The sequence below is a fragment of the Monopterus albus genome, unplaced genomic scaffold (genome assembly GCF_001952655.1).
Source record: "Monopterus albus unplaced genomic scaffold, M_albus_1.0 scaffold126.1, whole genome shotgun sequence".
NCBI classification, from domain to species: Eukaryota; Metazoa; Chordata; class Actinopteri; order Synbranchiformes; family Synbranchidae; genus Monopterus; species Monopterus albus.
The window spans coordinates 38084-64863 of NW_018128006.1; the positions used below are offsets into that span (position 1 = coordinate 38084).

The 26780-nt window shown below is 39.7% G+C and overlaps 1 protein-coding gene and 1 pseudogene across 1 annotated transcript; one reads left to right on the top strand and one right to left on the bottom strand.

Annotated features, from left to right (window-relative positions):
* Positions 1–650: 650 nt before the first annotated feature.
* Positions 651–9530, bottom strand: LOC109967181 (mitogen-activated protein kinase 14A). Its single transcript, XM_020612578.1, has 12 exons — positions 9329–9530; positions 7580–7709; positions 6721–6779; positions 6367–6478; positions 5083–5112; positions 4255–4302; positions 3954–4068; positions 3755–3830; positions 2461–2536; positions 2145–2223; positions 1752–1925; positions 651–1658 (listed from the first exon to the last, which is right to left on the bottom strand). Exons 1-12 carry the CDS (start codon positions 9460–9462, stop codon positions 1597–1599), a joined length of 1095 nt encoding a protein of 364 aa, XP_020468234.1. The 5' UTR covers positions 9463–9530; the 3' UTR covers positions 651–1596.
* Positions 9531–12092: 2562 nt separating this feature from the next.
* The window catches only part of LOC109967197 (plexin-B1-like), a 60631-nt pseudogene continuing 45943 nt past the window's right edge, over positions 12093–26780 (top strand).

Below are 26780 nucleotides of genomic sequence, written 5' to 3' on the forward strand. Positions count from 1 at the left end.
AAAGTGCTGCCTCATCGTGCATCTCCTCCATGTATTTGAACGGGACATATGGAAATTCTGCTATTCTTTATTAAAAAAAATCCTTCAACATCGGATTCGAACGGCAAAAGGGCCTACAACACACACCAGCCGACAAATATTAACATTTATTATATTTTATGGTTAACTTTTTTTTCTTTTCAAGATTGACAGGGGAGGCTCTGCCTCACCTGCCTCCCCTGACCGCACGTCACTGAGCTCAGCCCAACTGTGTCTGCACCACTGGCATGCTCTGACATTCCACCAGTATGCACAAATGACAATAAAACTGAAACTTAAAAAAAAATGAAAAAACGGAAAGTGAACCTTAGCAGAAAAGCCATCAACAATATGTCTCTACAGCAACAATATACTGAATTCAGGTGCACATATCCTAAAGTCAAGCTCATTTCTGAATAATCTCCACTGTAAAGTTGCAGAGTGGTTTTACTGTTTTCCTATACAGGACTTCATCAGCACATCTTCTCCTGCTGCAAAGAATCTTTACTCTGGTCTCATGGTGCCCTCTAGTGACAGCTGTGTCTGTTTTTTTTTACATAGTAGCCCACAGTGACCCGAGCCCACTGAATCATTTGTCATTCTAACATAAATAAATTAACAATGACCGCCTTTTATCAGTGTTTTTATTTTAAACATGTTGTGTGTGTTCCAGCAGTATAAACAATGATCAAAAATAAATTCTCATATCTTTCCAAAATGAGTCCTAAAGTGAAGTTACAGTAGCCTATATATCTTACATGTCACTGTCGCATAAAACAATCAAAAATAACAGGTATCAAATAAATGTTAGTAAGATATAATGTAACGAAGCATATTTTTCATTAAAAGCCAGGGTTATCCTGTACTTGTATATTTTATACGATTAAGTCTGGAAATGCACACAATTTGTGAGTTTGAGCCAAAGTTATAGAAATGAATTAGCCATTTCTGAACTGATTTGCACACATTTATTGTATAATCTACTTTGCAGTAGTCAATAAAATAACATTCTGTACAGTGTGACCATTTACCCTTGACCTTAGAAATAGAAGTTTGACTAAATAATCTTTGTGAGTTAAGGGGCACTTTTTTCATAGGGTTCAACATCATCCTACAGTCTATCACCAAATTAATAGAATATGTAATGAATAAAGATGTTCTTCTGACAAAAAAACATGAATTGGAAAGACTTGAAAGACTCAGAAAAGGGGTAGTAAGTGGACGTTAAATTGTCAATACATTCTGCAATTATTGAAATGAGAAAACAGCATTTTATAAATCAGTGATTAAAGTTTTTATCAAATCTGAGGTGCAGGCAAGCTGCTCTTCCACATTTAATTCAAGTCTGTTTATTACAAAATAAGACATTATTGCTAGCGTAACGTCTTGGACTCTGATTTTTGTTGTCCTGTACAGGCCACCATACCATAAGCATGGTAAAATTTGTAAAATTTATTTTAACCTCAAAACATCAGAAAATCAAAAGACTAAATATATTTCATCCAGTTTTTCTGTTTTGTTTCTCAGAGCGTTACAGTGTTGTTGACCTTTACAGAGGAACCAGCATATCATAGCGTTCTACACTGCTGTTTTACTTGGGTTGTCAGGGTCAAAGGTCATGATCTCCATATGGATAAGACCTGGTTGGATAAAACAAGAAATGAAGTATTAAAAATTTCGTGAAATAAACATCCTCACTCTAATAGTCACCTCCAGCACGTAGCTGTACTTACTCTTCCACTCCTCGACAACGAGCTCCAGGTTCTCAAAGGAATCGTCATAAGGCTCAGAGTCTGGCTCGCTCTCTGGGTCATGGTATTCAGCCAGGAAGGGGTGGGACAGTCCCTGCTTAGCTGTCAACCTTTTCTCTGGATCCAGCAGCAACATCCCTTCGAGCAGGTCTACGGCTGGAAGCATTGAAAACAGTTCTCAGTTTTCACAGTTTCTCAACAATCCCTTTGTCACTGCATTAGGTTATCTGGCAGGATCACTTGTAGGGTGCACCATTAGTATACAAAACCTTTTGTTTATAAAACAGTGTTTTTATGAGTAGACCAAGGGAAGCAAAGAGATTAAGTGTAGTCATTAGGAACAGTTTAAAGAAATTAAGATGGAAGTCAGCCCACCATTTCTATCCATGGATGGAAACACTTCATTGAAGTTCTTCTTCTTTTGTGGAGGAAGGCTTCGCACATATGATTGTGCCTGGAAAGCAGGTAACAATGGCTATATTATTATAATGTTATTATTTTAACCTTAGAGTTCACAATGCAGAAAATACCATGACATAAATAATAAAGAATAGGCACAATAAAAATGTGTGCAGTTTTCTACTTATATTTGAAAATGTAAACTATGTTTATGAGCTGGCCTAAATGGTTGAATATCAAAGCTGCAAAGTACAACCGGAAGTAACAGACAAATACACAAGACAAAACTCACATCTGTACTCTGCATCTTCTGAACCAGGGATGTTGGTGGTGTTCCTGTCAGATTGAGGATCTTCTTCAGCTGGTCAATACCGGAACAGCCTGGTTAAGGAAGCCTCATAACACACAGGACACACCATGTAGATGTGGTGTCAGGACAAAGGTGGGACAGTCTGCTCATGGGACAGTCTGCTCATGACTGTAGTACTGTATTACACAGTACCCTTCTTCTGATACTGATTATAATTGTGTCTTTTGAATTTTGGCAAATTAGTTTGTGGTGTCATTTTTTGTACCACTTTGTCAGAATTGGAGGACTTGCGCAAATTACTAGACATGCGCAATAATAATACAGAAATGTTTCACAAGGTATTGTTGTAAGAGCATCTCATCAACAGTGTTCTCTAGTGGGACCTGAATATTAGCAGGACATTCTCTACCAAGCAGTGGAAACAAGTCTGAATATAAACTGTGTTTTAGTATGTTATAACCCCTCACTACCTCACCAAGCGTAATGACATATCCAATTACACAATGTGAATCACTAAGTGCGATGTCTGAAGTTCACTGAGGAAAATACTATTACCCTATTTTTGTGTATTGCAGTTTTAATGCTTTGTTGCCTTTATAGAACTTTTTTTTATTTTAAGACTAAGTGTTCTATCTGGCTTTTGACTCTTTACCTGACTCCAAAGGAGAGCTGCACAAGAATTCCTAAATGCCTAGACTGTCTATTTATGCATAAATGGCAAATAAAAATCTTGACTTGACTTGACAAACAGGAAGTTGCAAGAGACTGAATAAGTAGAAATGAAGCTGCAGAAGCCTTGATGTTGTGATTTTTAATCCCCAGTACAGGTCAAAATCCAAAAACACCAGTTACTACTGTACATTTCCCATAATGCACCCAATAGCATAGTTTAATTTGATATTTTCTTTCTGGTAAATGCTGCATCCTTTAAACTTCACACTTCCAGTTTGTAACACAAACCTTTTGGGTCAACTGCAGACCCAAGACAAGATGATCCTAAGAACATATTCTGGGTAATTGTCTCAGGCTTTAAAAATCCCACCCCAGAGCCACCGAGGACAGTTGTTTTCACAGGCTGAGCAGTTTGTGTCATGATGAGTAACATGACCTCTATATGTAAAATCAGTGGAGAACTCCATTAAGCCTCACAATGCCAAGCCAAGCCAAATTTTCCTGTATTTTAAACATTAAAAGCATCAGCGACAGCATGAGTATTTGGTTACTGTAATTGAGCATATGCAGTTTTATTAAAATGCAGTGAGCTGTGTGTGTGAGGATACTGTCCTGTCCTGGGAAAAGCACCTGGCCAGTAATCATCTCAGCCAGGATGCAGGCAGCTGACCAGACGTCCACTGTGAGAGTGGGGAGCACAGAGAGTTTTAATAACAAAAATGTAATAGCATGCCGCACTTCTCGGTGAACTTTCTAACAAAATAAATATGTCTATTTGTATTAAAGGAAGGGAACATTATTACCTGTCTGACTGTAGTGCATCCAGTTGAATATGACCTCCGGTGATCTGTACCAGCGAGTCACAACATACCCAGTCATTTCACTCTCTGTGTGTCTTGCCAGGCCAAAGTCCAGGATCTGAAGACAGTTAAGTTAGGTTAATTAGGTTCACCACAATTTTGGTTGTATTTTCTGTATTTCAGATTATGTGTGTTGACTGCTTTGCACATTAAGTCACAGGAAAAAAAAGAGTTATACAGTATGTCTAAAATCTTCACTAGAATATGTTTTCATATGTAAAACTGAAACTGATCATCAGATTACCTTTAATTCACAGTTCTCACTCACTGCAAGGTTACCAGGCTTCAGATCCTAAAATCAAACCGCATAAGGTTGTAGCACAAAGACTATTATGAATGGTTTTAAACAAGGAAATAGTTTAAGCAATAGTTATACATTTGGATAATTCCCCTCATTTGCATCCTTGCTGAGTTTAAATTAGTTTACCTTAGCATAAAGCTTGGAAACACTAGCCTGGTTTGTTCAAAAATAACAGAATATGCTTACTAGCACCTCGAACACTCACTAATTGACATTGTGGTAAATGAGCAGACAGTCACAGATTGAAGTTTTTAAGTGACCACCCATTGCTAGCTAGTCCTCACAACATAGTCACAGGGTTCACACACCCTTCAGCTCTTAACAAAACTCCCTGGGTTGCTCCTAACTGTATCAGTGTGTTAACAAGTGAGATAAAACAACTACTGGGATGCACATTTCTTCTCAAAGCTAACATGTTCGGACCAGTTTGTCCACTGAACGACACCTTTCATTTACATTTAACTACCATCAATCTGCTGGCAGCAAACAAGCTGATCTCCAAAATGTGAAAGTAAAGGAGCACGACTGGGACTAACTGTAAACAATCCCTTTCACTAGTCATTATTAAAACTAAGAATGCAGTTTCCCTATTTCCAGTCTTTATGCTAAGCTAAGCCTAAAGGCTGTAAGCTCCAGTGTCATATTTAATTACAACAAAACTACATGTATTTCCCAAAATGTCAAACTATACCTTTGGTGACACTGAAGTAACCATGCATTGATTACACACAAAGGCTCCAGTGGTGTATTATCTAATGTTCAAATACCAACCCGATGAATGATCCCTGCAGAATGAATATACTGTAAAGAAGGAAAAGAGATTTATATTCACATTATAAAACCACATTAACAGACATACTTCACATACACAACAACGCTTGTTTCATGAGAAGAGACCTGCCCTCACCATAGATGAATATACGTAATGAAATGATTGTGTACTTGTTAGTTTTGGGGAAAGGTTATGGAGGTATGCGCTGCTCTTGGGCACTGGCAGACCCCGCAGCAGGGACAGAAGACTAGAGGGAAAAAGCTAAAATAAAAGGTCGGGGGGGAGGAAGTAACAGAAATCGAAAACAGGAGTATGGTGGGTCAGTGGGTTTAGATGTTATGGAAATAGAAAGGATGTAGTTTGGGTCAGGTCCCGCTCCTGAACTTCAGATAATTTCACTGTCTCCATTTAACAGAGCAGGCAGACCCACAGGCTTCTGGCTTATTGCTCTCTGCGTGCATGTTGTGGATTTGTGCAACAGAAAACAACACAGAGTTTCAACCAGCAGTTGATTGTGAGTGTGTAGTGTATTTTCACTCAGCAAAGGAAAGCCAGACTGCTCACGGTACACTAGAATTTCCCTCAGGATCAATAAAGCATCTATCTATCTGTTTATCTATCTTTCTATCTAGAGTGCTTAGAGGACACATGCCCACTCAATTCAAAGACAAAAGGGCCATTTATGACAAGTTAGTCTTCTTTTCCACTTAAAAACATGCTTCTATTTCATTTCCATTAACTACTGGTTACACATTGACTTGTCTGTGAATGGTATTTACAGTTCCTAAACTGAAAGCATGTTATTTAATATGCTGGTAGTCAGGCCATGTGGGGGGATGTGGAGCAGAATGGGGATGAAAAACAAACTGCTCTGCTCAGCTGCTTTCTTGTGCAGTTTATCACCAGATTAGTTGCAGACTTAGTGTTTTTAATAATTCTATACATTTTTATTTATATGGCTTAAATAAGGTTGATTTAATTCATGTTTAAGTCATATACTTTTAAAGCAGCTTGCCATTGTGAGGGCCTTATTGTTGAGCTGTACCTCATTTAATTAATGCAGATTGACTGAGTGTCTTCAAGGTAAAGAGGGATGAGCTGGTCGCTAACTTTGTCTGTCTACTGTTTGGTGCTGGTAGGTAGTGCACGGTGGGTTCAGAGCTATTTACTGAATACAGCTGCCTACAGAAAATGAATAATATATCTTAGTATTTACAGAACAGAAATAAATAATCATGTCAGTGCCACTATGGGGAATATAACAAGTAAATAAATACAAAAACCTTGAGTCCTCTTAGAAGCTGGTAGAACAGGTATGTGATGATGCGATCAGTTAATCTCCGCTTCTTCATAATGTGGCCCAGATCCTGGGCTACAAAAGGCATTACCATATAACTACAGAGAGAAGAAAACATGCATAGATAAACAAAAATAAATGAACAGGCACAGTAAGGAACATAAAGTGGCCCTAGATGCTGTCGATGAGGAAACATAACAGCACAGACCGACCAAAACAAACATGAATAAGCTTGCTCTCACACATCTTTGTTTCAGTCGTGCACACACATGCACACTGGGTCTCAACAAGCTGCAGCAAGTAGCCGAAGAATGTGGTTCCTGATGCATTGAAAACTCACAAGGTTTGAAACTTTTCCAGCGTGGGGTCGGGTGTGAAGACATCGAGGAGGCAGATCACCTTAAAGGAAAAACACAGCAAAGTTTCACTGACATTTGCCTCTTAATACACAAATCTGCAAAACGCTGTGCATTCTACATTTGTCACATGCAGTGTGGAGTTAGTAGGAGCGCACAAACCCGGAGAAACTTCAGGAATAACGTTTGTGTGGCTTCTTTAACTGTGTTTTTAATACTTACTGTTGTGATGTTTCTGCACTACATTTCCCAGAAACCTCTTTAAAATCCAAGCATGAATCCATCACTGACATCATTGTCCTTTCTGCTTAAGAAGTTTGTGCTCACGCTAAAAAGCTAATTCCTCTATTTATTCTAAATAAAATAGACACAAGATACAAAGTGGATCTCAATTCTTTGGTGGACATGTCTCCATAAGACAAAAATGACTGGGTTTTGAAGTTAAATCTGACTGAATGTGGTGCTCTACAAAGATTAGCTCAGCAAACAAATGTTGAGTACAGTAAGTGCTGGTAGTTCCTCAAAGGCGTGCAGTGAAAATACTGAACCATGAGGGTTCCAACAGCACACAACACTCCCAGCTTGTCAGGGAGATTATGGGCTTTTGTTGAATGGTCAACAGAGTTTGCTTACCCTGAAAATGTAGTTTTTTAAAGACAAAGGAGAAAAATGGAACCAAGATGTGTGCAAACCCTGCATTTGTCTTAGCTTACTGTGCCACTCTGATATATGGTGACTTCATATAAGACTACTATCATTTATAACACACTGATGAATCTTCTGCTTACGCTCGCCCTGCCTTACTGTGTCTGCACTATGCCCAATTTTTTGTGATCTTCTTACATTTTCATGCTGTATGTAGCGGAGCAGCCTGAGCTCCCTGTATGCCCGTTTGGCATGGAGAAGGGACTGAAAGGGTCGATACAGCTTCTTGATGGCCACCTTCTCCTTAGTCTTCTGGTCAATGGCAGAACTAAGTTGGAATAAGACAGAGAAAACAGTGGGCTGATCAGTTTGCCCACAAAATGACCTGTACGCTAATCTAGGTCTGCAAATTCTGAATATTCTCCTTATCAATCCTCAAATGCCAGAAAATTTTGTAAAATATCCATTACAGAATGCCCAAAGACATTCAATTTAAAATCATATAAAAAAGGAAAAATGGCAAGACAATTCTTCTGCTTGACTAATCATTCATTTCTACTGTAACTGTGTATAAATTTGTTTCCTTTCTATTTGTTTCCCATAAAGACTATACACTTAACACATAAAGAATCATTTGTTTGGGGATATTTGGAGGTTCTGATGAAAAAATATAACTCGGCGGAGCTGAACTGAGCCTGTAATAAATCTGTTTCTTGCAGAAAAAAATTAAAAAATGCATGCTAGAAATGAATCTAAATGTACGATCTCATATTATACTTTGAGATTAGTAAACCGTTCGGGGTTGACTTCCTCTCTGAGCAAATATGACAATATCAGTATAAGATCTTGCTTGTGGGATGGGATGGCTTGTTCTCACTGGTGGAAGAAGTACTCAGATTGTTTACCTTAGTAAAAGTAGCAGTACCATGTAAAAACGCTCTGTTACAAGTAAAAGGCTTGCATTCAAAGTATCACTTAAGTACACAGTTGTTAACATCAAAATAGTACCAAAACTAAAAGTACTAATTATGCAGAATGGCACATTTCACATTCCTGTATATCATATTATTAGATTATAATTACTGATGCATGATTGTGTTCATCACATTTAATGTTGCAGCTGGTAAATGGGAGCAAATATTTATTTTATATGGTTATAATGTGAAGTACTTTACATACTGCTAGGTAGTTTGTGAATTTCCCACTGGGGATCAATAAAGCTTAATGATTAGATTGTCTTTTATTTCATTATTACACTGATTTTGAAATAAATGTAGTGGAAGTTACAATATTTGCATCTTGTGGAGTTGAAGTATGAAGTAGCAGGAAATGTAAATATTCAAGTAAAGCACCTTAACATTGTACTTAAGTACAGTACTTGAATAAATGTACAGCCACAGATTCTTCTGTGGTGGTGGAGGAGATTCTTGTATCAGAGGACCTGCAGCGACTTGCTGGTTTGCCTGAGGACAACGGTGCTCCTGTTGGCAGATGCCGGCGGCCTCTGCAGTGGAATGCAGACCTGAGGCCTGCACACGTCTGCACAGTCTATAGAAAATCGTTTGTGGTGCAAAGCATCTGAATATTGACAATGGAGGACAAGGCAATCACCTTTGACCATTTGCCTAAGTATGAAAAAACACGGCATCTTCACCACTGTTCCCCCTGCTACCCGAATCGTTCATGTATTGTAATTTTAAGTAGCCTATGGGTCATATGGATCGTTTAAACCAAGGATTGGTCTGATTGTCATTGTAAGGCAGAACAATTATTTTAAATGTCTTTCACGTCAACTCTAAATTACCGACTTTAATCCGCAGATTAAAATGGATGATAGAATAGCCTAAAGAAAATGTCTTACATTTTGTCAAAAAACACACGGAAGGACTGATAAATTCTGCGCGCCCTTGTCTTAAAGTGCCAGGAGGTGCTCCCGAGTGCACTCACCAGACTGTCCCGTAAGCTCCGGAGCCCACCGCCTGCAGCGCCGTGTACCTCTCCGGGACGTCCCACGTCGTCTTCTGGATCTCCAGCCTGTGAAACCCCGGTCTGACGGGGGAGAACGTGAACGGAGAGTTCATGACGCTATTTCGCTTTAGTATCTAGTCATAAATGTTTTCATGGAGTTTCAACCTGACAGGTGAGGCCTGGCTGCAAAGGTATGAGCGGAGCAAGGCAACGCCCCCTCTTCTCCACAGCCTGCCCCCTCGTCACATGGCACTCACAACCTACAGCTGTCAATATGTGCTGTCATAGACGTGCTGACACATACAGGATCTGACCTGAGCTATTACTTAAAGAGAGATATAGATCACCTATATTTACTCTAGGCGAATATTAGCAATCACGGAAGGTAACTTATGCAAAAAGGTTTAGGGTTCGAGCCCCGGCCTTTCTGTGCAGAGTTTGCATGTTCTTCCTGTGCAGAGTTTGCATGTTCTCCCTGTGCCTGTGTGGGTTTTCTCCAGCTTCCTCCCACAGTCCAAAGACATGCAGCTTAGTTTGATTGGTGACTATAAATTTCCCTTAGGAGTGAGTGTACTTGTTTGTCTACATGTCAGCCCTGTGATAGACTGGCGACCTGTCCAGGGTGGACCCGGCCTCTCACCCAATGTCAGACGGGATTGGCTCCAGCTCCCGCGACCCTATTCAGGGATAAGCAATATAGATAATGGATTGATGAACCTTAAGCAAGTGGGCAAACGTTTTGTCTTCTTTATCACCTGATACTGACTGACAACAAAGAGGATCTAGTCTCAGAAAGGTCAAATAACTCAAGAAGTTGTCTGACACTCCCTGTCTTGTCTTTTATTTTGACACTGTGACAGACGTACACAGGCTACTTTATATGTTTAGAATACTTTAGATAGATAGATTTATGAGACTATTTTTTTCAGTGTACGAGGAGTCCTTGCAAAACTGTCAATAGATATAGTCACACAATGGCCACTTTATTAGGTACAGTATACCTCTGCAACCAAATGCAATTCAGTATAACAGCACTGCCATCAGTTCAGCCTTTACAAATTTTATAATATTGTTTGTTTTGGTTTACAGTGTTACATATGTCTAAATTCAACTGTTTATCAATGAGGTCACAGTTGTACTACACTGCATTGTACTGAGAAGTAATTTTTATTTTTTGTCTTCCACACACGGGGGCAGCAACAGAACACCATGACTAAATGATGACCCCAAACATAAAACTGAATTAACACCTCTATAAGTGTTAAGCACTGAACATTGTGGGTATCAGAAAAGCAGACAGTTGTACTGGATTGCATTAAACTGTCTAGGTCATTTTGACTGTATAGTTCTAAGTAAATACCCAGACTGTTTTTGTGACTTCCCTCTTAGGGTTTTTGTAAAATTAAAATCTGACCCTCATGCAGAACATTTCAGCACACCTAGTCCGACACCACAGGTACTGCAATATCACATTTTGGAGACAAAGCACAGACCAGCAGAGGGCAGTCACATGTCATTCTGGCAGGCCTACAGTAGATAAACACAGACTTGTGCTTTTCAGTGCTAGAGTTTGTGACACAAACAAAGATGTTCTCAATAAAACGAAACATCAGTGACACAGTAGTTATTATAGAGTAGGCTATGAATGTGATGAATACTTTTGGTGTGGTAAAAAAAGGCTAAAATTCACGATAATCAGACTTGAAACTATTTATTTGCGCATGTATGGTCAAACAGACCATCACCCACTCTGGGTGGGTAAAACATACAATGTCGACATGCGATTTATAAATCATTTGATGATTTCGTTTCAAAATATCATAGAACTGTCAAGGATATACAAATACAAGTTTCACTCTGTGTTGATTTAATTGTATGACCTTTCAGTACTTTATGTTTTACGGATTACCGAATGATCTTGTTTCCATAATAAATCCAGAGTGCCACTGGAGCTGAATGTATGAACTGATCACAAGTTACAGTGTCAAGCCAAGCAGTGTCAAGCAACATGTGAGTAGCGTTTTCAAAATAAAACACTATTGTCAGAAGACTTGTTTGAGTCATTGAAGTCCTTTGACTATTTGATGACAAATAATAACACAAACATTGTTGAAAGTGGTATAGAGACAGATAAAAATGCATATATATAGTGGTGGAAGAAGTACTCAGATTGTTTACTTGAGTAACAGTTCCACAGGGTAGAACATTTTGTCAATGCAAATATTCTGCAGGCTATGTGTCTTGCATTGCAAAATTTTATAGTGCAAAAGGCAGTAGTAAGTGTTAAGTACTAAAAGGATTTGCTTCAAAATACAGGGCACAGAAATTCAAACTTCTATGCAGAATGATCTATTTCAGTGATATCAATTTCATTACTGGATTACAATTATTATCACTGATACTTTATTGTGTAAACATTACTTTAATGTTACAACAGGTAAATATTTTCATGCTTAATACATAATATTTTATATGTTGATTATAATTTCTATTAATAATCTGAATAAGTAACTAAAGCAGTCAAATACAAGTTCAGTATTTGTTGCTAAAGCAGAACTTTGTGCAAATGTTTTAGGCACTAATAGTGAAGTGGGGATGCTTTCAAAATATTGCCACTAAATTTTATTTGTCAGTTAACTTTAAGACGGTGGTTGTTTGCACACATTTCTGCGTCACTATATCCAGGTTCGGTATATATTTTTTCTAGATGCATGGTTACGGGTTGTTTCAGGGCTTTATTTTGAAGGAAAGAGCACTAGGTTTCCTTTGACTCCGTGCGTCTCGGCTCAGCTGTTCGCTCCTTTGCACTGACCCTCTCATATGTAGAGATCTGTTTGTCCTGAGCGCTTGTTTTGGTCCAGTGACAGAGACTACTTCAGCTTCACACATTCTCTCTCACTCACTCACACACACTTTATGGACTCGGAGTTTATTTCTACTTCCAGAGCGGTTTCTTTTTCCAAATTGCGCCGGTCTTTGTGGAAAAACTAGCAGTGTCGTGAAGTAGAACTGGAGCTCATCAGGTACTTTACGCTTGTTGGCGTGGACCAGAGGCTGTGTTTCATTCAGCACTATGGACGGATGATTCACCCACCTCACTGAGCTATCAGGTAAGTCCAAGGCAGTCGTTTATTAAAATACAAAAAACAAACAAGCAAACTTTGTGGTTCAAGGGCGAAAACACTTAACCTTTCTAAAAAAACAAAACAAACAAACATCAGTTTTGATCCTATACTGGTTATATCACTTCGACACTTGTCATATTTCACTTTGCAGCTCATGTCAATGGAGTATTTTATTAGTCTGACCCAGAGGCTAAGTTCTGCTTGTAGGCGGTTCCAAAAATATCCCAATGCTTTGTTTTTACATCCTAGTGCAGATAGAATCATTTTAATATGTTTGAATGTAATAAATATAATTTACCGTGTAATGTTTTACATGCCAGTTTACCCAACACACATATAGAATCCAGTAGCTTTGGTCCATATAGCACCGGCCTTCGGGCCTCACACACACACACTCTTTTGTCAGCTGATATATGTAAGAATGTATGAGCCAAATGTTCACCTGCTAGCATTCTGCTAAACATACACAGGTGCTAATTTATTGAGGAATTCAGAGAACAGGCAACCTCCTTTGAGCAAGTTTACAGAACTTGACAAGATTGAATTTCTGTCTTTGGTGGGTGATGGCTATGTGCAGTGTTTGTTTATCCTGCTTGTAATGAAATATGAGGCAGCTTGCAAAATAATGAAGTTAGGCTTTGTCCTTTGTTTGCTCTACTATGTATTTCAAGGCAAAACACTATAATCATCGTAGCCTCTCCTTAGACTTTGCAGAGAGTTGTCAAAATGTGCCTGTCATAGAGGGAGTGTGTGTTTAGAGACAGTCAGGTGCTGTGGATTCAGTGATTCGGAGTAGGTGAGGCACGGCTTTCAAAAGATCCCCCTCGTGCCGCACCTACTGAATCAGAAGTCAGAACACTCCTTATTGTGTGTTCATGATTTTTTTGAAAAGTCTGAACAAGGATGACAGAGTTCAGTGGGAGAAACACCTTAGCAATGAACCAAAATTAGTCTCAGCAAATATCACTTTCCTTCCAAATATCCAAGTATTCTGGTCTTACTGAGAATCAGTCCATGTAGCAGAGAATAAGGTTTCTTCTCAGATATATTTGAAGATGGTCGACCGTTTTAGGAAAACACTTCATATACAGCCTTTGTGAAAGATTCTTGTGGTTGTATAGCTTGGCCTTGAACCTCAGCTTCCTCTTTTCTTCAGTTAAGCTTGGGGTCCCAGCATCCACACATTTTTGAATAGCTGGCCATCTGCTGTTAGGGGTCTGTTCCAGAGGCCCGATATCACATTACCCACATTTGATGGTGGGGGATGAATAAAAGTGTGCGTGGTTATGGTGTGATCGAAGAGTGTACTGTATGGAAAGGTTTACTCCCAGACTTCAGTCCAATTAGCTAAGACAGCTATGTGGAACCTCAAAACGGACAAAATGATCATTAAAAGGCTAACAATGCAGCGTAAAACTTTAATAAATAATAATAATGATAGTTACATAGTAAATGGAATGTAAAATAAATGAAAACTGTTAATACTTTTCCTTTAAAAGCTTTTTTTATTGCTTGCCTTTATCACTCACTGTAGTGTACTTGCTTTATAAAGCCACAGCAGTCATGTTGACATCCAAATGCGTACTGCTGAGGGATCACTGAGCATTTTAGCTGGCAATCTAATGTGACTTGTCTGATAACCTTTTACAACATTTTGTCAGTTTCAGCTCCAGACATTTGCTTCCTCGATAACAGTGTTTGCAGGACTGTTGCCATTTCTCCACGCAGAGCTTTTGAAATCCAACTGTGGGGTGATTATTCTCCTTAGGTGGCATACAGGAAGTGGTTAGGTTACCATCCGGACCTTAGGCCTCTCAGAAACACACAGAGGAGTGGGTCGAAGGCCACTTCAGCTGCAGCTGGCCATTGAAAAGCGATGCTCCAAAGCTGAAAGACCTTTCTATGAATGATAAAAACTTAACTGCTGGGCATGTATGGATCAGGGACAGGGTGCTATGAATTATGGGTGTCAAATGTCGGGCACACTGTGGGCTTAAGTAGTTTGCCTTTCAACATAGTGTGAGCTGTAAATGAGGGGAAACAATAATAGAAGAGGAGTGTCTATACTTTTGAAACAAGATGCCAAGTGACTCCTCCTCAGCTTTCTCATCTGTTCCTCTCCAGTGTCACATACTGTAGTAGGATGTGAGATATATTTTTAGCACTTTTGTCCTGCAGGCATCAGTGGCATGATGCGAAATCATGTAATCATGTCAGGAAAGAATTAAGCTCTTAATGACTTGTTGTAAAAGTCTGATTTCGTTGTAATTCTTTTCTTAATCCCTATAACTGGCAGGAAGGCATCATGAAAAAAAAATCATGAAGCATAAAGAGCTGGAACATGTTGAACTTAGGTGTGTAAGTATGTGAGAGCGAGCGAGAGGGAACGTGCATGTTAGATTTTGGTGATAGAGGTATTTTGGGCGTGACCCATATCAGTCGCTGCAACAGCTGGTGGTCCCTCATGGTACATTCTTCTGAGTGTTTGTGCCTGGCCTGTGTTTGTGTTGTACCGGGGTGTGGGAGTGCGGATTCTGCAGAGAACATTTGCTGGGGCACTCACTGTGGCCACAGGCATCCCATGGAAGATAAGGAAGATGAACAGCATAGTGTGACTCCTAAAACCTCGGAAATGTCAAGCCACTTATTTTATTGTTATTACAAGCATAGCCAAAAGGTTTCACAAATGAATGACCCCGGTCTGCGTATGCTTGCTATCTGCTGGGTACATTGTATCCGCAGGCGTCACTAAGACCTCAAGAGAGTTTGGCTGGCGGGCAGGTTGGTGGCTTCATAAATACTTTCATTAGCAGCAGCTTCAATCCACTGTACTTAAAGATAAATCCCATAATCCTCTTATCTTATATACACTATAAAACAGAGGTACAAGAAGTTATAAAATGTATGATGACAGTCACATAATGTGCCTTCTTGAGACCAGATGTGTATCTTTGGATCCTCCATTACGGCACACAGTATTTCCTGACAGTTAACTGTACATATTTTTATTCAGCATCACCTAATGGTATAATTAATAAAGTCAATTAAGGTAGCACATTGATGGGGGAGCCCGGATAACCGCCACTCCACAAATCAGGGTTCATTGTTCAGCAGCATGGAAGGAGCATTGGGCAATCTGAGTATTGGGCATTGAGCATTTTGGCTCAATGCCCAAACATATTTGGTAGTGTTCACAGCTAGGAAGCAGTTGAGGGACTCTTGAGTGACTCACTGTGGTTGGTCTGTCTGTACTTGTTGTCTTTTTGTCTACCCCTCCCCAGGCCACAGTGGGAGTTAATGTACCTTGAGCAGCAAAGTGGACTGCAGTTCAGTCCTGTGTTCTCACCGTGAGAAGAGAATGCCACAGGTTCAAGCTGATCATATGTGTTAATGTACTGTACCTCACATTCAACATCCGCAACTGGTCACTGGCTAATTGGAGCCTCAGTGGCCTAATGGATAAGGCACTGGCCTTCTAAGCCATGGATTGTGGGTTTGAGTCCTGATAGAAGAGTGATCAAACAGAAGGTTCTGGGTTTAAGCCTGGGCCGACCCAGTGTTTCGGAGGTGGCTGTGGCTCAGTGGTAGATCAGTTGTGTCGCAACCGGATGGTTGGAGTTGGTCTGGGTTTAAGCCTGGGCTGACCCAGTGTTTCGGAGGTGGCTGTGGCTCAGTGGTAGATCAGTTGTGTCCCAACCGCATGGTTGGAGGTTTGATTCGCAGTGCCTGCAGTCTGTGGTGTACAAACCCTGACCACTGCGCCTCAGCTTGTTTTTCTCTTTGACATTCTAGTTTAGAACAACAAATAATTTATTTTCCCACTATTATCAATCTAGATGAATCCACTGCCAAATATAGAAGCTTGTTAAAACTTGAATGTGTGATTTTACTGGGGCACAGCAGATCAGTACTGGTGTATGCACCCCAGTAAAAGGGGTCTAATGACATCTCTTTCTATGAAGAGGGAATGAGGTGTTTTCTCTTAATTGACACTAGCATTACAGTATAAAGCTCTACCATTTGTGCTAGTAGGGTGCTAGCAGCTTGCTCTCCTCCTTTGTTCGTTCTCTGTCCTGCATTGATAATGGCTTCTAAAAATTATTCTGCATATTTAAAGCTGCTCTTTCACCTCCTACATAGCTTTGAATTGTCACTCAAAAGTGCACATAGAGTTGTGAAGCTGCAATAATATACTGTAGTCTGACTTGTCTTGACTATTCTTTGTTGTATATGATGTTTTTGGGGAGAAAAGAGAATTTAAATGAAGCCATTTGGGCCACAGACAGTTGTCTGCCTTGGCCAAATGGCCCATCCCTTACTACTGAAACACTGTTATTCTAGCTAACATCACATGAAGACAGACAGACTGTAGCACCATCTCAAGTTCCACAGAATTTATTTGATTTCATCAGAAAGATTAGTCACTGTTTGTTGTTAAAGTAAGTAGCTAATACAACGATATGGTCACGATTAACCTTTCACCAATGTTATCCTTTTTGAAAATGTAATCTTCTTACACTAAAGCAGAAGAAGGAATATTAAATTCAAAGGGTGTGGTTTTATTGTTCTGGAGCAGCCCTCAGCCACGGGACAGTTGTGCATGTGCCATGCCACAAGCGCTTGGCCTCAGCCACAGCCCCAGTTCCTTTACCCAGCTCCCCGGAGAGCCTCAGCCCAGCCCCTCAAAACCTTAACCGCCAGCTGCACTGTTCTATACCTTTGCATCTATCCACTAAAGATCTCAAATACATAGATGTTCCTTTTGCATAATCAGGGTAATTTATTGCTACACCAGAAATAACTGTCATAAAATCCTGTACTTGTTAATGTTAAAAACTATATTATTTCATATGTGATGTTTCTGATTATTGACAAAAAGTGGAAGTGTGTCTTTCTTGGTGATTTAAATATGATTGGAAGAGGAAGGGATGTGTGCTTTCGGGTGTGGTCCTGCACCCAAACTTCAGATTAAGATCTCCAATTTTTGAGTCCTTGCTACCAAGACTGCTGGACAATTACATACGTGGGCCCAGTTGCCTGTGGCCAGAAACATAAAACTCATTCCCTTAAACTGTCGCCCCTGACACCCAGCAGGCCCCTGTACAGTTGCCTTTGGACCCAGCAGAGCTATGCAAGTAATTTGACTGACTCCGAGTTGGAGCATTCCCTTTCTTGAAGGAATGCCTCTGCATCTGTTCATGAGGTGTTTGGTGTGAGCTCCGGCCATGGTGGTACTGGTGGTAAATCCCCCAGTGACATTTAACTTGCTTCATTGTTAATTTTCAAGATCAGGCTTAAATGAATGACTTCTGCCAACAATGACTGAGAGCCAACAGTAGTCAATAAATGATCAATATCATTTGCACAAAGATAACATTATGTGAATTGACTGATCGACCAAGCCTGACTGAACTTGCTTTACTTTGCTGTCAGTGGAGCTAATGGATTTGGGATTACTTGTTTGTATTCACAGAAAGCAGGTGCAAAGGCTATTGCTGAGTCAGCTTTGCTTTCCTTATTGTCTGCATGCGCTTGCTCTTATAAGGCGATTCATCTGATCCTCAGGTTTATCAGCTGTGAAGGGGATTTTCGAGTGTCAGTTTGGATCCCCATAGATAAAGGGTAGGTTAAATCCCTTTAGGCTACTCAAGACAAGGGGATGAAATGAGGTGAATCTTTATATGGGGCCACATCTGTCTAGGCCCATTGATTATGTGCAAACCCTGTCATCTGTATTTACTTTAAACAGTAACTGATATTAATTGGGTTATTTGAGCCATGACTATTTGGATTTTAAAAAGAGAAATTTATTTTTGGGCCTTATTTTTAAATATAAAAATGTCAGCACTGTAAGACTTTACTTTTATTATGTTACACAACTTTATTGAATTAACCCATTCTGCTTCTTAGTCACATCTTCATGCATTTGAATTATAAGAGATGTTTACACTGCAGAATCAACTCACTCTGTACTTCAGATTTTTATGTTGTTAGTGAAAGTAAAATCCTCTTAAACCCCCTGCCGGTTAATGAAAAACTGAGGTAAGGTAATAAGGTTGAAGATTAAACACTAATACCTCCTGGACAGGTCTGCCGGCCTCCCAGTATGAAGCCCACTTGCTGTTTATGGCAGATAAAGCTGGCTGCTGGTTAATTTAAATATGGCAAATGCATGAAGTACCTTTTTGCAATATCAAAATAAATTCACTATGCTATTATATTGCATCTGTCCACTATAAAACCACAGGATTCAAGAACTCACATAAAATTAACAAATACCTCAGCAAACAGAATCAGTCACTGTCCAGATTAAGCCCAATGTTAGCCCTGATTCAGTCACCCCCAACTATTTTTAGAATTGGGCCAAATTTTGACCTAGTCAGTTGCTGGTTGATGAACAGTGTGAGTGTGGTCCCAGCGCACAGTTAATCACCTAAACCAGCAATGATAAGGCCCCCAGCCGGTCGGATGGATTTCTGGTATGTCAGAAATTTGGTCAGCTATCTTGCAGTGTGAGCAGGCCCTACATCCCGGGTTAGCTCGATGCACCTTAACCTCTGTGTTTATGAAGCTCAAAATGTTCCAGTTTTTGGTGAAATTGTCATAAATTCAATCATATGTTTACTATTGAGGTCATAGTTAAGGGTGGTGTTGTATTGGACTACATTATATTCAGAGCTGTCTCTATATTTTTGTCCTCCCCAGCTACATACATGAGAGGGTCAGAATATTATAGCGGAAAAGAGGATTGTCACGTGATGAATGGAAGATTGAACTTTTCAGGTCCAATCATTGACAGTATGAGAGAAGAGGAGCTGGACAGAGGTGGAAGAGTGAGTGCCTACAGCCTTCACTGAAACACGGTGGAGCGTCTGTCACAGTTTCAAGACGGTCTTCCCAAAAGAATTCAAGCTGTGCTAAGTGAAAAGGGAGGTCAGACTAAATACTGACCTTGGACTGTAGAAGCCACTTTGATCTGAAAATTAGTTGTTTTTTAATATTGTGTACATATTTCTTGTATTTTGTGGTTAATAAAGAGGCTGGGTAAATATAACTAATCACTACAACCTTGCTAAAACAGCTAAACTAATGGTGGCCTAAGACGTTTCTCTTCTGTAAGGCAAGTCTTCTGTGGAGCAGTTTATCTTCTGGATGGTAACACACAATTAATAAGCCCTATTAGCTTCCCTAATTTTTGCTTGCTATTGGTCAGCGGCACATTAATCACATTTAGCTGTTTCAAAGACTAACATAGTTATAGATACTTGAATGACTTGAACTAAAAGTCAGTCGAATTTCTGATGCTACATTTCTTTTGCAAAACAACACCACCACTGAAAATGGTAATGATCTCAGGGTTGTATCACATAATGCTAAAACCCAGTCTGCTTGGCATTTAATTACAGAAAACCCTTGATAATTACTGTCATTCTCTTGTTTTATTTGTTTTTCAGAGAGCCAGTCCCCCTTGGTTAAACTGGCATAACTATTTAAAATTATGTAAATGGTACAGTCATCACTATCTAGATTAATTTTGTTGCGCTGTTCTATAAATGTTCCACATGCTGTCGAACAGTAGCTCAATGGGAAATGCTGATCTCATTCTATTGTATGTCAGATTTATCCGGAAGGCCGGTATTGAACCTGAAAAGTGGCTTAAATTACCCTGTTTTCTGGCTCACGGTAACAGATAGAAGCTTTTCTGCCAAACTATTCCAAGCCTTTCTGAGTTGCTGCTCACTCAGAGTTTTATTAGATGAGAGGAGTGGAGAGGGATACTGTTCTGTGCTGATTGGTATAATTTAGTAAAGGACCTAGGCCCATAGGGAGAGTGTAGCAGACAATTTTGTGTGTTTGGTCCAAGTGCAGCAGCTGCAACAGAAAGAGAGGGAAATCATTTAGATGGTTTGTTTGACCAGTTTGACCACAGCAGTCGAAACGTCTGCCTCATCTCTGTAGTCCACTTGGCAGTGAGCCATAACAGAAGACATGCTTGTCTGTTAACGCTATCACTGGCATGAAGACCCTAGAACCCCTGAGGGAATAGTTTTTATCCTGGATTTATGTTTGTTTATGTCTTGGTTAGTACCGTAATTACACGCTGCTCAAATCGCTGTTCATTGGAATTGTTTCTTGAAATCATTAGTGAAGACATTTTTGTGTGTATTGCTGATCCACCAATTTATTCTTGAAACATTAAACATTTTGAAACAGAGTGACATACTGTACAAGTAAAAAGATTAAGTTTGAATTGGAACCGGGTATGTTGACCCATGTTTTACTGCTTTAAAGGAACATTGAACTTGCAAGCTGAAAGGATTAGTTGTTTCCTGGCAGAGCTTAGTGGATTTTACTGTTGACATTACTGCCACAACTAACAGTTTTTTCTGATTATGAATAATGCACTGATTATTTTCTCAGTGAGTTGAGTAATTTTTTGCCAATGAATTATCAAAAATAGTGACAATTTGCCTCTCTCTGTTTCTTAAAGTCCAACTCCACAACTTTATTTGCTTGTTTTGTCCAAAACCACCAAACATCCCAAAGATATTCAATTTATATGGATATAAAACAGAGAAAAGCAGCAAATCATCACATTTGAGAAGCTGGAATCAGAGAAAGTTGGGCAATTTAGTAAAAAAAAAAAAAAAGAGAGAGATGATGTTACTGTTTTCCTGTTAATCAGCTCATCTACGAATAAAGCTGTGGGTTCTATAGTAATTTGTGTGAAGATCCATCAGGAGAAATCAAGGGTGGATCCCAATTCCTAATTCCCTTAACTGATTGTTCCTCGCTCAGCCCAGAAGCTAGAGCCAGCAGCTGAATGGCTTAGCTTAGCATAAAGCCTGGAAACAGCCAAGCTCTGTTCAAAGTTAACAGAATTGTCCCCCAGGTTCATTGCCATGGTGACATTCACTTTACTGAACTTGACTACATGGAGCCCTTGGTTATAAACAGATGGTAGCTGCTCACTGTGTGTCTTTCTCCAGGTGGGGTCCTCCCCCTTCTGTTGTTCTGAGTTCACACAAATGATACCTCCCCTCCACGCTCAACTTACAAGTAACGCACCCATACTTATTATTGTAGTGTCATGCTTTCACATGAAAGTGGGTGATGGCAATATGAGAAACAGAACAGAGTTTGTTTTTACTATGTGTGTGTGTGTGTGCACGCTCCTGGCTGTCAGTGGTCTCCAGTAGATGAACAGTAGTTGGATCATGTCTTGTTTGTTCAGCTGCTGAATCACCGTCCAGCAGGTTCTCACACGCATGCACAGACAAACTTTTGAACTGGCTACAGTCATTTCCAATCTGAAGCAAGCTTTAGCTTTCACCCTTGACTAACTTAAATCTTGCTAGCTAAAATTTAGTCATGGTCACTGTACATAAACCACCAGCCACACACACACACACACACACACACACACACACACCCACCACATGGCCTTATGGCTTTATGGATTTTCCTCTCCCCCTCTTCATACAGAGGCATGTCTAGATAGGTCATGTCCGTCTGGCCGTCTTTCTTCCCTCTGTCCCTCCCTCCTGTCATTCTTTGCATCTTTCCCTTTTCTAGGGTGCATAGTTTGACCCCATTTGTCCTTGACACATACAATTCTATAGCTTCAGTCAATCAATAGAAACTCCTGCGGCCCAGTGTCAGATGTTGGGTCCACTAATTGAAACCTACAACAACCCATTAAAAGCGAGAATGAGCATTTTTGTGTAGATGTATGCTCTGGGATGATGGATGGGGAGGATGGAGGATCTGCCACATTCACATGGTGATCACCCAGTCATCAGCTATTGTTCAGACCTTCATTTTTGCAAGATTAGCAAGAAGAATTGCACCACAATCAAGTCAGCTGCATGACAATAAGATGAATGGGGGCTGACAATTACAGGTCCAAAAATAGTAATAACATCTCACTTAAAGGCTGTTTATTATTGTATTATATTTATATGTACTGTATCTATGTAATTATTGTATTTTTATTAAGATAAGAGTTGAAGGAGCAGTGGCTATCTGCTTATAGAAACTTTGGGCTAGAAACGTCATTCAGACTTTAAAACATGTGTCTTCTTAACTATGGACATTAGAACTATTACTTTTCTTTTGTGTAACTTTTATGCTTTTTGTGTTTTGCAACTATCTTATAATGGTTTTCAATGAGGAAACGTTCAACTTCCTCTAAATCTTCCTCTTTTTTTTTGCCAACTTCCTGCTTTGTTATAGTTTGGGCTAGAGACATCATTTAAACTTTAAATTGGTCCAAAGACACTTAGGTCTTGAGGTCAGCTTCTTGATATCTTTTAGACTTTTGTAGGGCTGCATGATAAATTGTTTTGTGACTGTGATTTACATCCCTGTGCGATCTCAGTCTCAGCTGACAAAAATTCTGCTGTGCTGGCATTAGCAATGAGATGCCTTGAATCAAACCAACTGCTCCCTTTTCCTCGCTAAGCTTGTGTTAACCAAGGACCTCAAAGTGATTAATTTCGGCCTCAACTGCTAGTTGGCACTAGGTGTAGAGGGCAGGTAACATTGCGTTTGAAAAATAGTTGCAGGAGGGCACAGAATATCTGTCACACTGTCCAATATATTATATTTGTTTTTCAGTCAGTATTCTCTTTCTTTCTACAGTTTGTCACATGATGTATTGCATCACACAAGGATCTAAATCACACTCACAAATCGATTTATCATGCAGCCCTAGATTTTTTTTTAAATTATTTATTTATTTTTTTACATTTTAAGGTGATTTTGGTCATCTTTCAGCCTCTCCACTAGAGGTGAATGGTAGAATATTTAGGATCCTACAGTGGGTGATACTTCTTGCCTCCTTTCCTTCCGTCCTTCCTTATATCTTGGTAGATTGTTTTTATTTCCCCCTTCCTTTCATCCCTTTCCTTTTCTCTCATCTTTATTTCTTTCCATATTTCCTGCCGCCTTTTTTCCTCTCCTTCCTTCCTACCTTTCATCCTTATTTCCTTTAGTCCTCCCATTCTTCTTTCATCCTGTTTCTTTTATCTCTCTCCTCTGCCCCCACCCCTTCTTATCATTTCTTTATTTTTTTTCATTCTTTACTTTTCTATACCTTTATCCTATCTTTCCAACATCCTTTCTTGCTGCTTTGTTTCCTTTCTTTCAACTTTCCTTTCATTGCTATTAACCTTCCTTCCCTTGCTCCTTTTAAAATTTCTTTCAGCTTTTCTCACTTTTTCCTGCTTTTGCCTTCTTTTTTTCTTTTGTAATTTTCTTTTGGTCAATTTTTATTTTGTTTGACTACACTGTAATATCCTTAAATGCACTAACAGTTCAGCACTCAGCAACTTCTCAGCGACTAGCATCTTATGGCAGCGTATCAGCTCTCCCAATGTAATTTCTCCAGAAATGACCTTTTCTAGTTTATTGATTTGTTTTTTTTTTCCTCACACTTTGTTTTAGTTGACCTTTATTGTCTGTCTGTGTTTACACTAGGTGTAAACCAGTTAGCACATGTAGAATGATTATTAAAATGTACCCCAAATAACACCAAAGCTGTACAAAGTCCATGATTAAGGATAATCACCTTTATTGGCCAAGAATGTTACACACAAGGAATTTGTTTCTGGTACAGAACCGAGGCAGCCATCTGCGGCGCCAACTCTACCAATGGCTCTAACCATCGGGGGCAATGGGGGTGTTCATTGTCTTGCCCAAGGACACGTCGACATGGACTGCAGGCACCGAGATTTGAACCTTCAACCTTCCAGTTGGGAGATGACTGCTCTACCCACCTCACTGTCGCCTCCCCCATAGCATTATGCAGTTGGTTCGGACAGTTTATTGCCTCAAATGACATGTTTTATTACTCATAAATACATGGAACAATTGAATAAGCCATAAACAAGAACACTTTCAATATAAGGACAGTAACACATGTTGGTTGTGTTACTGTGATGTATCAGGCAGCTGCACTTGTCAGTGAGACTACTGACAAAATAGGATGCACATGGGCAATAAAGAAGCTGTGAGCTGTCAGTGTGTCTAAAACAGATGACAGCAGCATAGTGCAAGTGTTGCTCTGCCACACGCTAAAAGGAAGTGTAGATATAAATCAAGTGGTTTGTTAAAGTGTTTTCAGTATCAAGATTTTTACCCAAACACTTGCAAGGTTTATTGCTGATCTTAAATGAGAAGTAAAAATATTGCTGGCTCGACAGTGTTAAGCAGAAAAATAAAAAAAAATGGGGGAGTGCCTGCTTTTAGAGCTACTGTAATTAATCTCAAGCATCAGTCAGACTATTCTCATTAATAATGCATTTGCGAGCAGCAGTCCTGACATAGGGAGTGGACTCAGGCCCTTATTCAGAGATTCAGCAACAATGCCAGGGAACCCTCGGAGCCATTCTGCTGTATTCAGAAGCAAACTACCAAATGAACATGTTTCACTGCTCAGAAGTGGCTTAGGTAAGGAAAACATATAAACTCTCACGTAAAATACAGTTTTAGGTGACTTGGTGTCTGTTCATGGTCTTTCTTCATTTAAAAAAAAGTAAAAACACCTGAGACTCAAAATAAGAATGAAAATTTTTGTTATATTAACAAACATTTCAGATGTTTTTCCACCTTGAAATAAAAGGTAAATTTGTTCCCTGAAATTTTTATTACCTCTTTCGTTGCTCAGCTGTATACTGTATTATAGAGCTACTTTCTGTTCCTGTTTGCAGGACAGCTTTACTTTTGATACACTCTCACACCAAGTCTTACTAAGGCCTTTTGAAAGATATTTCTGTACATTAAAATTTACATACACGTGCTACTTAAATGGTACTATAGCACGGTGTAACATGCCAGAAAGGTTGAGAACCTCACTGAAGTTAAAAGAATCCTCCACAGATTTTAGCATTGTACTCCTGTGACACAGTTTTACTAAAAGGATCAAAATTAATGCACCGACCCATGCATTCATCTTCCTTGTCAAAACCTGGTGCCTACATTACCCAGAGTGCAACTTGACCACCCACACTTTGTTCTGGACATTCTGGTGTGTTAGCGGCTAATGCTACCCTCAAGCTGCAAGGCTCATACAGAGATGTGAATAATTTACCAGACTTCATACAGCTCCCTCTGGAGCCAAGTAACATTTCATACAACTTACTTTTTTTTTTTTTTTTTACATATGTAGTTGCATTTCCCAAAATCTGAAAAAAGACTGATTTTTGATAATTATTCTTAATTGAGAGTTGAGAAAAGAACAGAAAATGCAACATTCTTCTTCAGTTACAAAATAAATGGCAGTTTTTGTTTTGGATCATTGCATGAGCGTACTTTGTTTTAATCTGTATGATGCCACAGTTTTATGGTCCCAGTGGATACCAGGTGAGCATAGTTAAAAATAGAATCATTTTCCATTTAAAGATGGGAGCATGTACAGTATGTCACTGAAAGGGCACTGGTGTGTGTGTGTGTGTGTGTGTGTGTGTGTGTACCTAAGCATTTTGTTCCAGTCACTGTGGATCAGCTTGAGATTTGGTTTTTATTTAGCTGGTCTGAGCACAGCCAAAACCATGTGGGCAGGCAGCAGGGTCTGTAGAGCTGCAGCGCTTGCCTTTGAAGAGGATGTTTGCTTCCACAGTGGCCTCTCTTAGGTTTGGTGCACTGAACAAAATCTGGCTCAGTCTTTTGTTCTGAGCATTTTTTGTTTCTTTTGGGTCATTTTTAATGTGTTTTCTGTTCATTCTCTGTCCTTCCGCTTGTTAAGAGTTGATTTGCTTCTCTGTCACACACACAAATGCACTCCTTTCTATTTTTTCCCTTTCATTCTTCTTCTTCTTTTTTTTTTTTTAACCCATTTCTCCCTTGGTTAAACCCTCCAGTTTGATCAATCATTGATGATCCCAGGTGTCCTGAGACCTCAAGGGAAATTGTGATTGGTCACCCAGTCCCATACACACACACACACACACACACACACCTCCTGATCCCCCCCCCCCCCCCCCCCCCCCCCCTTTTTTTTAAAATTCAAAAAATATTCCTCACCCTTTCCCCTCACTCCCCTCTGCTGTTTCTTATCTCGCTCTCTGGACGTCAGAGAGCCAGCTTCAATTAAAGTAGCAGTGGGGCTCCCTAAGCCATTAGCCATATTAGTGCTGGGTCTGTGCCTGTGCCCCTTTGTGAACAATGCTTCCTTGAGCAGTTTTGGTGGCATTTGTTTAGATTTACTGATATGTAGGCACATGCCCTCTTGGCAGCACGGTTGTCGTGTAACAGAGCATGTTGCTTTACCGGGTGATGAAGAAAGCACTTTCATTCATATTTCA

Coding starts and splice junctions, on each gene's coding strand:
- LOC109967181 (XM_020612578.1), bottom strand. CDS start 9,462: ATGAACTCTCCGTTCACGTTCTCCCCCGTCAGACCGGGGTTTCACAGG. Junction 3,831..3,953: donor GATGCACTACAGTCAGACAG/GTAATAATGTTC, acceptor CCACTCTCACAG/TGGACGTCTGGTCAGCTGCC. Junction 2,224..2,460: donor AGAAGATGCAGAGTACAGAT/GTGAGTTTTGTC, acceptor CCTGCTTTCCAG/GCACAATCATATGTGCGAAG.